This window comes from Aplysia californica, unplaced genomic scaffold (genome assembly GCF_000002075.1).
Source record: "Aplysia californica isolate F4 #8 unplaced genomic scaffold, AplCal3.0 scaffold00564, whole genome shotgun sequence".
NCBI lineage: Eukaryota > Metazoa > Mollusca > Gastropoda > Aplysiida > Aplysiidae > Aplysia > Aplysia californica.
In genome coordinates, this window is record NW_004797834.1 from 229081 (window position 1) to 241056 (window position 11976).

The 11976-nt window shown below is 41.5% G+C and overlaps 1 protein-coding gene across 3 annotated transcripts in view; it reads right to left on the reverse strand.

Moving 5' to 3' along the window:
• The window catches only part of LOC101862892, a 10136-nt gene extending 2487 nt beyond the window's left edge, over nucleotides 1-7649 (reverse strand). The window contains exons 1-2 of one of the 3 annotated variants that reach the window (XM_013087251.2): nucleotides 4221-7649; nucleotides 3061-3126 (exon numbers count right to left, since the gene is read on the reverse strand). In XM_013087251.2, coding sequence (XP_012942705.1) covers nucleotides 3061-3126; nucleotides 4221-7630 — 3476 coding nt within the window. In that variant the 5' untranslated portion in view covers nucleotides 7631-7649. Of the gene's footprint in view, nucleotides 1-3048; nucleotides 3127-4220 lie in introns of all 3 variants that reach the window. The other 2 variants (XM_005106941.2, XM_005106942.2) reach the window with 2 other exon arrangements.
• Nucleotides 7650-11976: the final 4327 nt, after the last annotated feature.

An 11976-nucleotide genomic window follows, 5' to 3' on the forward strand; every position in this document is an offset into this window, starting at 1 on the left:
CAAAGAGACAAAAGCGCAAAGAAGCACAAACACGCACATAATCTCTCACTCTCTCACACACGAATACACACAGGCAAACACACACTCGCACACACACAGAGGGAGAGAGAAAAAGAGAGAGAGAAAGAGAGAGAGAGAGAGAGAGAGAGAGAGAGAGAGAGAGAGAGAAAGAGAGAGAGGGAGAGAGGAAGTGTGACAGGAAGACATAGAGAGGTATATTAACCTCACCATTATGTTATAGGCGAGGGAATACTTAAAGAAAGTATGGGCCAAGCGTTGTAACTGTGAGACCAACAGTCCTACGTGCAAAGATATGAGTTTGATTTTGTGAAAATACTGAATAAACCAAACAAAAATAAACATGAAGATACGAAAGGTATGTGCATTTCATCGAGTCCCCGTCTATCTGTTATGATGCAGTATCCTGAATTGCCCGATGCAGCCTGATTATGTAATTCTGGTCTAAATCCGTGCTTGTCAAACTGGGCGATATCGTTATTAAATTCCTGTAGGTAATAGTGATCACCTAGTTGGTAAAAGTATAATGGGTTGTTTAAATTTTACCTCCTGCTAGGAAGTACATGTGTGTGGGCGGAACACACAAAAAAAAGTTTCTTAACCCATTTATGCATAGCGCCCAACTACTTGGACGCTGTGTTTGAATGCCCCCAGTCTGACAAATAACTGCATGAATCAAAATGTTTTGATACCAAATGATGGAGGGACAATTGATTTTTGTGCTACAGAACATTTTTACTCGCTAGAGTGATTTTCCTTTCCTTGATGATATCCAATATGGCGTCGACATCATCAGTGAGAGCTATAAAAATCAACCCCCTTTTGAAAAATAAGCCCAAAAATACACTTTTGCCTTTGCACAAATTTGCAAAGTCCTTCTATATTTTAAATCTTCAAACAATTCCCCCTTACCCGTCACTAGGTTTTACGCCTCCCGGTCTTTTTTTTTCCTTTCTCAAAATCACGTTTCTCATGGTGTGGTATGCAGCCCAATTAGTTGGGCACCATGCACGAATGGGTACGTCAAAAATCTATATTATGTCAAGTAACAATATACTTAGTTATAGTGTGGTTTTTACTTTTATTGGTTGTATCCTGTAAGTCGGGTTGTTTATCAGGTTCTGATATATTGATTTACACATTTGATTCTTACTTGCTATTCTGAAAATGCATTTTTAAAATGATTTATTGATGGATACAGACGATTTTGGGCGGCTGGGAGGGGGGCGGGGGGGGTGTGCAGAGGTGTGTGTATTCATTTGTTGTGATCAATTGGAAACTCTTTTAAAAAGTCATAGCTACACTACGAATCTTGAAATAGTGTTATGCTATAATAAGCTGATATAGATATTGTTTAAATTTCTGGTACATATTCTATTGTTTTGGGGTTTATTTTGTGATTTTGTTTTGTGGTTGTAGAAGAATTGAAATTGGTCTAATGTTATTGGAACTCATAAAACTGTAGGTAAGTAAACCAAAGAGGTGGGGCTTTCGCAACTCTTTTAAAAAATATTTAACCAATTGTTTATCCTATTTTTATCTGAAGATTGTACACTGTAAATGAGGGGGATACATGTACCCCAAATTCAAAGCAACAACTAGTTAAGTCCTGCAGATGTAATAAATATTAGATCCTGCGAACAAACTACCAATACGGAAATACAGATTAAGATAGTACTAGTGAAAATGCTGAGACAACTGAATGCTCAATGCTCTTCAACCTTACACACTTTCTGTGGTGCCCTTCCACTTTTGGGAGAATATTATAGTGATCACAACTGCTGAGATACTTACTCAAAAATCAATAATTCTTCAGATAAACCTGAAGAACAGAAGTACGGAAACGATGGATCCTGTGTTCTTGTGTGTTTTTTCTTGATGGTGATTTAATTTTTCACATCCACAACATACACAGTATCACAAAATTGATTGGAGGAACTGATTATATGGACCAGAACATTGCCAATTAGAGGATCAACACCCCTACGAAAAAGTGGTGGTGGCCAATTTTCATCAGCAGCTTGATGACAATGCATGGATCGTGCATAGACGACCAACACATGCAGCTGTGGTGTATTCGTCAGGTGTTTTGCTGTTGCACACAAAAGAATGTGAGCTTGATTTCCGTGTAGGGAGAATTTTTATAGAGTATCAAGGTCTTTGTGCTGGAACGTTGTGTGTCTCTCAGCCTTGGTTGGCCGTCACCGGCAGGATGAAGCCCGCCTCCTAATTGATCTAAACGGTTTCCATTGGACCACAAAATCTACTTCAATTAATTAAGCAAAAACTAATTACGTAAAAGACGATCTTGAGCTGCCGTAGTCAACCCCCTGGAGTGTCTTGGGTTTTTTAAAACAAAGTATGGCCCTCGCGCAGGCGGAATATTCAGATACAGGAAAGCCGCCCGTTGGTAACACACTCGGGGCAGAATTGAAAAAAACTGTTAGATCTAAACTAAAAAAGGATGCAGGAATGTGTTGCGTGAGGTTTTACTCACTCAGATAAAAAATGCAGATTGTCTAAGGACAATACAAAGAAAGTCTAAAAAAGAATGCGACACACGCCCCCTGCCCTCTGCTTGAGAAATGCATTTAGGCGCACCATCGCCAGTAAATGTCAAAATATTTCATCTTCTCGGTTTTAAAATGTCTGTTACATTCAATTTGTAACACCACATGACTATATTTGATGTTTGGAAATATTAAAAGTCATTAAAATTTCAGTTATTCTTACTGTTTAGATTTTTTGCCAGCTTACTGTGTTCAAATTTTCATGTACCCATAAGTTTCATGACGCCGAACTGGTTGGGCAAAATTTAAATTGGTTCCTAATAGCAAAATATACGTTTTGAAGAACAAAAACTGGTGGAACCTTTCATTACAACCTGAAAGGAAGCTTATGTGAAAATAACACAAAAATTTGGGACCTCGTGCACTAAAGGGTTAAACTGAATTAAAAGTGGCAAAAGTGGGCACTGGCGATTAAAAAGGTTGACAAGCCATGTTATAAACTGAGTCAATAGTGACGTACAGAATTGCCAACCTGTTCACGGCCTGATCCTCGCTCCCCAACTGTTCCACCTCGCCTTCCTCGTCTACTAGTACGTATCTGTTTTATTTCGCGGAAAGGGGGGGGGGGTAAAGTTGTTTAAGAGCCAAAGAGGAAATAGGGGATGAGTTATGGCAAAAACGATATCTATCTATCTATCTATCTATCTATCTATCTATCTATCTATCTATCTATCTATCTATCTATCTATCTATCTGTGCTTTCAACATAATATTATATTGAGTCTAGTAAGATGTTAAACTCCATCAATAATATACTTCTACCCATCTCCCCTTTCTCTCTCTCTCTCTCTCTCTCTCTCTCTCTCTCTCTCTCTCTCTCTCTCTCTCTCTCTCTCTCTCTCTCGCTATCTCTTCTATGCGTGACCTACACCCACGCTCCCTTTACTTTGTCCAGACATGTGCATTACTAAACCCATCATTCATTCATAAAAGAGATACACTCTGTGTCTCAATTAGTGGCTGAGGTAATACATTATAGTCCCTTTTGTATTTTCCTATCTGCCATTAGCGCATGTGTGTCAAAAGTCTTTTTTTAAAAACAGTTCTAATGGTTATTTAAATTATTAAGCCAGTGTCCTTTTTTCATTCTTATTGAAACACATGAAAGAAAAGAACAGCCCCACCCCCACCTCCTCCTGCCAAGAAAAAAACACCAACAGAAAACAAAACAGAAACGCAAGCAAAGAGACACCAGCGTCACCAGAAGCACTTACACAATAGTAATAATGAGTACAGCAAAAGTAGCAGCAGCAGTTTGTAGCAGCAACAGCATCAAGGACAAGAAGGGTATTACCAACGTTTACCCAGGTCTAAGATACTTTTATAAGAAATCACCAACAAAATGGCAGAATTCGTAAAAAAATTACAAGACAAAACAACAGCAACAACAACAACAACAACAACAACAACAACAACAACAACAACAACTACAGCGACAACAGCAATAATAGCAACAATAATAGCAACAACAACAATAACAAAAAACAGCTAATTTCTTTCGTTTCCCCTATTCTCCTCTTATTGTTTACTGTGTTGCTCCAACCATTGTGTTGAGGACGTGATCAGTTTAGAGAAAGAATTAATTAGGTTCATGAACTCCTAACCACTACCGCAATCAACTAAGTGATCTACCTGTCATCATCATGGAGGCCGTCTCGACCTTTGACCTTGTAAACGGCGTTCCGGTTTTCGAAGCTGAATGGCGCGTATGGTCCCAGCTCGAACTCCGTCTCCTCTTTGGCATCCTGATACGCCCTCTGTTTGGCCAGCACGTTCTTCACAAGACTGATCTTCTTGGAGATGTCATCCGTCATTGCCGCGTATTCCTTCGCCTCTGTCTTCCTCTGTTGCAGTTTGAGATCAGCTTTGTACCTTCGGAACTCAGTCTCTGCGTTTTTGAAAGCCGCTTTCCTCATTGCCTCGTCCACTCTGCTTCTTTTATTCGAAACCAACACCATGTTTGCTAGTTTGTCTCCCTTTTTCAATAGTCTGACAAGTTGTCTCTCTGATTCTTCGAACTTCTCTCGACCTTTGGAAATGTTGCGCTGCATTTTTTTTAGCCCAGGTCGAAGTTTGGCCCACCTCTGCGAAAAGTTATTCATCATTTGTTCCTCATGGGTCGCTCGTAGTTTGTTCCCATACCTGTCCACCACGTCGACTTGAACGGCCGCTCGTTCACGCCTAGAGACACTTTTGACTGACACCGATCGTCCAGTGACGCGTTCGTTTGCATAATATTTTGACAGGCGTGAGGGGAGCCCTGGTACGCCCTCATGAATTTTTTTAAACACTGAATTCTTAAGGTTGTTACCGGGGTCAGCTTTAGGTTCTACCACTTGCGTTTTACCTCGCAGTTTTGACTTTAGTGTGGAATTTTTCTTGCCTCTGTTAGAATAGGACTGTCCCCCGGCGAAAACCTCACGTCGTTTTCTTCTTTTCGACTTCATAATATTTTTATCTTTATCTGACTCGTCGGAAAAAGCACCATTTTCACCGCCACCGTCTTCTGCTCCATCACTTTCCCCTTTTGTATCCGTGACGGTGCTGACAGTCTCTTCATCGTGTGTCTGGTAGATTTCCCCGCCGTCATCGATAGTGGTGGGGATGTCCTCATCCGCTGCCAGCACCCGGCGCGTGAGAAGCTCTATGTTGCGCAACACTTGTCTGTCCGCCTCGGTTGGTTCGGCGTGCAGAAATTTATTTTGCTGGAGACGGAAACTATGGAATGGAAATCCAAGGTCCCGTTCCTCTTGTGTTAATCTTATTGCTTTCGATCCCCCTGACCCTAATCCCAAATCCATTTGATTTTCGGTTTTCCGAGCAAGAATGTTTGATAAAGTAGAATCAGCTAGCTTTTCTTCGTTGCCGAGATCTTTGTTGGTGCTTGATTCTTTCGAGTCGTGAGCCTTTTCCAAGGGACGAGAAAGTACAGTTCTGTCTGACTTGGACAGTAATCTTTTCTTATGTAAAATCTTTAAAAGGGCTAAGAGTTTACCTCTCAGTTTATCCGCAGTAATATCACTATGGGACCATTTTCTACTGGCAGTTCCATACCTCTGATCTGTTGTATAGGCCTTATCATTCGTTTGTGGCTCTGAAGTAACGGTCGGTAAATTATGTTTGTCTCTGTGAGTCTTTTGTCTTTCTGTAGCTCTAGACCTGTGCTCTGACTGACGCAGCGGCGAGCGATCGAATCTAATATCCCTGGATAACGGGTTCATATTCGAGCTTTTCTCAAAAAAAAAGTTCTGACGATGTCGGTTTTTTATTCGACGCCTCAACTCATACCTGCTGCTGTCTTCATAAGGTGCAGCAAGACGTCCTGGGTGACTATCCGAATATCCGGGTGGTATGTGGTGAGGGACTTTATCAAAATCGTTCGTCATTTCATCGTCCTTTCTAGCTCCCCCGTGCTTGGTCTGTCTCGTGTTGGCGTGTTGTTTGTTGTTCGGCCTCGGCTGTGGGTACGACAGCAAGTGCCTCCCACCTCTTTTATTTATAGAATAAATGTCACTTTGCTCAACTACCATGTTCTCTTGTGGTGCTGGCTTGACGGACGTTTCTCTTTTAGCTTTCACAGATGTTCTACCAAGGCTTTCAAGTACATCCATAGATAAAGGTTTTATGTCCGATCTGCTCCATAAAGACTTACTTCCAGTTCCAAGAGATCCACGTGACTCCTCTGCATTGTGTATTGCTAAATGTATCGTTTTCTGGACAGCGTCCTTCGTCTCATTACGTAGATCTTCATAATGAGACCGACCTGTTTCTACAGAATAGCCTGCATCCCTTTCTCGTGACCCGTTCCATTTTTGGTACTTCTGCAAAGCTTCAAAAATAGCCTTTGGAGCTCCTCGAATGACGTACATAAAGGCGTTGTAGAAGTGGTTAAAAACTTGAAATAGATATTCGAGGATAGGAAAACTAGTGTTTGTGGACACAGTTATTTTCACTTGGAGAGGTAGCAGAGCTTTCTGGGTATAGCTTGTGGTATTGTTCACACGAGATATCTTTCCTTTATCAAGATAAGAAATAACATCCTTCCCTTTAAAGTACTCCCCCATCAGAGAAACCCCGTCAAGGACAGCTCTAAGCCACTGCAGACATTGAGACAGGCCGCGAGTAACCTTGTTTATGTTTACACCCAGACTGTCAGTCATTTTCCTCTCTTCCTGAAGAATTTCCCTCAAATGTCGGACGTGTTCCTCTTGGTCATGGATTCTGACAAACAACATTTGTCTGGCCCTTTTTAATAGGAAAAACAATCGACGATCACGTTGATTTGCTAAATATAAATTATAGATATTTGACTTTCTTAGAGGAGAAGTCGCTCTTGTGTACTGATGTTTAAAGTTGTATAAACTCCGGGACGCATTTTTCAGATCAGACCACATCGAACTTTTCAACTTTTTCTTTAGTACTAAGCTGGTTATTTGCAAATGTTTACCTCTGGTGGTTGCTGTATCTTCCTTGAATTTATCCTTTTTCTTTTCTACTTTATTACCAGCTTTAAGCCAAGGAAATCCTTTCTTTTCGTTGAAAGTAATGCTGTCAGGTTTCAACAAGAGCTCCTTAACGCGTAAGCGTCTCGACTGTCGCTGCAATGTGGAGACCATGTCCACCGTCCTGGTCCCAGCTTCAAACCTGCTTAGATGCGTTCTAGGTATGTTGAGAAGAAAACGCCTGAAGAACGTAGACCAAAGCGAAGGAGCTTTTACATCAGAAGTTGTTTTCAACCAGGCAATGGTTCTTCCTTTTTCCCTCCGGATCACCGTCTTTGACACAGAAGGTGTTCGAATATTTTCAAACTTCTCTAAATTTGAACCCCGTCTGTCGTGCAAGAAATCCCAATCAGATTTTGTACCTAAACTATGTGCACTAGTGTCTTTTGGGCTGCGCCGTTGCGAGTGTCTCAGATGTTCAATTCCATGAAATTGCATTGTAATTCCTATTAGAAGTTGTAGTAAAGAGCTACGAATTAGATTTGCTCTGTGTTTAGTTATAAACTGAATGATCTTCGCCTTCATATTCTGCTGATACATCGGATGTACTTTTCTAACTCGGTGAAATCTTTTCAGTATTGCATAATGCGTACCTGGCACAGTCTGGAACTTGGGTATGCTGGGTACAATGTGACCAGGCGCCACGTAACCATAAACAGCGTGACCAGGTGCTACGTGACCATGAACAGCGTGACCAGGTGCCACGTTTTCCTGTGCAACCTGACCACGTACAGTGTGACCAGGTGCAATGTGACTAGAAACAGGATAAACTGAAACAGCGTGACCATAATCGGTATGACCAGATGCAACGTGTCCAGATACAACATGATCGGCTGCAGCGTGATCAAATACAAGGTGACCTGGTGGCACGTGACTAGGAAGATGTTTCCTCAGTCGACTAGCAACATTCTTTTCCAAGCCGTACAATGACTGGGCACGATTTGCTAGGAGTGTAGACTCTGTGTCAAGTCCTCTTTCTCTGACCATGGCAACAACAAAATTATTTCTTGCTCCGACTTCTGGCATTTGGTTGTTGTTGTCCTTCCTTTCGGGCATTTGGTAGGAATAGGACTTTCTGACTGAATGAGAAATACTGTTCAAGAAAAGACGCGGCGTTTTCACATCTCTATAATCATGATGTTTTCCCAACATTGCTCTTAACAAGTATCCCCCGCTATCAATTTCAGCATAATGCAAGGAATGTTTCTTAAGAGGTTGACTGTGCCTCAGAGGTGACACTTCATTGACGAGCCTCCAGGTTTTGCGGTTTCTTGCTTGTTTCGAAAGTTCGTTCTGAGCATAATTGGATCCCGCATAATGTCCTACATCATCAGAGGTTCTACCAGTAGGCCAACGTTCGGAGTTAACAACAAGAGCTCTGCTGTCAGTGGAATGAGAAGGTGAAATATATTGAAGCACGACCAAAACGCTACATAATGCACTAAGAGTTAAGGGATTCTGCATCGTTACCATCTCGTGTTGATCAAAACCAGTTCAATGATTGTCTACAAAAGCACTTCAAACATGCCATAGGATGACTTAATCTCATTAGAATCAGCTTTTTCACAAGCAATACTTCAGCTGCAAAAGAAGTTATAGTTATCTAGATTTAGATATAGAATCTAGATGTAGACTAGATTCTAGATCTACCACCGGCTGCAACGCATAGATATCTAGAATCTAGATCTTGTACAGACTAAACACTATCATGTTTCTGAAACACACGCACTTTAGACTCAGGGTGAACTTTTGACGTTCAGGATCCATATTATTGTTACAGGGAAAGAAAAACAGCATCGAATTTACCAAATTTTACGGAGTCCACAGCTTGAAACAGAAATATTGTATTTTGATCTACAGCGCAACAACTCTTTTTTACATTCGACACTGGTGCTAAACTGTGCATTTTGTGAAAGTATCAAAAGTTTGTAATGAGAGTGCATATTATGTGTGTGTGTCTGGAGAAAGGTCCAAGTTGTAAGAAATTTTGGATTTTGAAATAAGGGCATGTTCTTGTAGCAGATTTGTTTTCAAATATATTGAGTATTTTTAAAGATAGCCGCATTTTGTAACACATGGTGTAAAAACAAAGTTTGGAGTAAAACTCAATTTCTAGCACATTTTAAAAATATTTGGTGAAGTACTTCTTTCTCTTCTTCTTCTATCCCGTGGTTGAGGCAACCGTGGGGGCACCACTGCATCTGAAAACCAGCTCTCGCCATCTATTTTGATGGTGAAGTACAAAGTGTGGCAAAAGAAAAATTAATTGAAAACATATTTAAACTTACAATTTGATAAAAATATTTTCTTTCTTTACTTTTAAAACTTGTTTCTTCCCCTTGTACCGGTGAGTGTCACGGGGAGACACAGGCGTTTGTCTGCAGCATGACGAGTGGCCTGTAGGAGGGACATCCCGTGAGCTCTGAGGGTGTCTGCCACATGTTCACTCCATCGTCGCCTTGGTCTTCCTCTGGCTCTCCATCCAGAATATTTAATCGTGTATGCTCCCAGAGCTGGTTAGTTTGAGGGCATCTGCGTGAGGTGTCCGAACCACTTGACCTTTTGTTTTTCAATGTGTGGTAGGACTGATGTTGCTCCTACGGTGTTCCTTATGAATGCATTTTTTATTTTGTCTCTTCTTGTTCTTAAGCATTTCATCTCGCATGTGACCAGTCTCCTCGCTAGGGCCTTTGTTAGGGACCATGTCTGGCACTGATATGTGAGAGTTGAAAGGAAAATGGCGTTGATGAGCTACGCCTTGGTGTTCATAGGGATATTGGGATGTTTCAGGAGAAGGTCCAGTTGATAGCTGACTGCGATGGCTTTCTGGCATCTAGTCTCTATTTCTTGATCTAATTTTCCATTTTCTGTGAAAATGCTGACCGAGTATTTGAATTCGCTGCTTTGTTTTAGTTGGGATCCATTGATGTTGGTATCCACTTTGTCTTGTCTCCTACTAATTGTCATGACTTTGGTCTTGCTAATACTGATCTTCATGTCATATTTCTCGCAGCTAGCATTTAGTTGGTTCATATGCTCCTGTAGCTGGGTCTTGTTGTTCACCATTGCCAGGTCGTCTGCAAACATGAATTCGTTGAGTGCCTCTGAGTCTGGATTAGCCTCCTTTGTAATCTGGTCTACATAGATCACGAAGAGCAAAGGGGAGAGATTGCAGCCCTGTCTGACCCAGGATGTTACTGGAAACCAGTCCGATGTTCCACTCGTAGTGCGGACTGAACTTCTGCTGTTTGCATAGATAGCCCTGATGTTGTCTAGCAGTCGTCCTTTGATGTCGTACTGTTCCAGGATCTTCCATAGCTTGTTTCTATTTACTCGATGAAAGGCTTTTCCTTGATCCACAAATACGAGATGGGTATCTTGGTCGTATTCCAAAGCCCTCTCACACAGTTGTCGGAGTGCGAAAATTGCATCAGTGCACCCTCTTCCTTTTCTAAAACCAAACTGGGCGTCACTGAGAAGATGTTCGGCTTTTGCGCGAGTGCGTCGCTCTAGGATCTTTGCATACATTTTCCCTGCAAGGCTGAGAAGAGAAATGCCTCTGTATGTGTCGCAGTCTTTCTTCCTGCCCCTTTTCTTCCAAAATGGCACCACTATCGCATTTTGCCATTCTGCTGGTACTTTTCTCTCTTTCCAGGCTTTCTGGGAGATGATTGTAAGCCAATGTATTCCGGTTTCACCGCATGAAAGGATGACTTCGGTTGTGATGCCATCGTCACCAGCTGCCTTGTTCTTTGGACTAGTCTTTTGTGCTTCTCTCACTTCACTCTCCAGGATGGTAAGTTCTGAGTGCTCTGGGTAGTTGGCGGTGAAGGGGCACTGTATGTTTTGTGCCAGTACTCCTGATGGGTTTAGTAGTTCTTGAAAAGTTCTTCCCATCTCTTTATTATTACCTTCTCTTCGTGTAGAGCTTCTCCGTTAGTATCGTTGGTAACAGTGGTGGGTACATAGGGTTCGTCTCTCACTCTCATTGTCTTCACCTTCTTGTAGAACTCTCTTGGTGTAGAGCTTCTCCATTAGTATCGTTGATGACAGTGGTGGGTACATAGGGTTCGTCTCTCACTCTCATTGTCTTCACCTTCTTGTAGAACTCTCTTGGTGTAGAGCTTCTCCATTAGTATCGTTGATGACAGTGGTGGGTACATAGGGTTCGTCTCTCACTCTCATTGTCTTCACCTTCTTGTAGAACTCTCTTGGTGAGGTCTTGCCGGTTTCACTTAGCTTTTCGCCATACTGGGTCCTTGACTTTTCTTTTGATGTTATAACGACTTTCTTGCTGTGTCTTCTTGTAAGTGTATATTTAATGAAGTCTTCTTCGGTTTTTTTTTTACTTCACACATACATTATACAGTCTATTTTTCCCCTGATAGCATCCTTAACTTCTTCGTTCCACCAGGTTGTTGCTTTTCTGTGTATTCCTCTTCTCTTCTTGGTACAACAGACTTTTTTCATAGTGTCCAGCAGAGTTGTTTTGGAGGTGTCCCAAGCTTCCTATACGGTTAGTATTGTAGAGTTGATAGAGCCTAGCTTTTCATTTAGGGTGCATCTGGTCTGAGCCTGCACCTGATCATCTCCGAGTTTATGCATATTTAGTCTCTCTTGCTGTCTTTTATAGCTTTTTCGTTCTCTTTCTTTTTTTGATGGTCAACGTTGTGGTGATTGGCCAGTGGCCTTAATAAATTCTTTTCAAAATTCTATTATTCAAGAAATTATCGAATGTGTGTTAGATCTATGTGATGGAATTAAATTTCTGACCAGGTGCGGCTTTTATTTTGTCTATTCTCCCCGTTGCTCAAAAATAGCTTTGCCGACAACTGGGACCTTTCTCCAGGCACACACACACACACACACACACACACACACACACA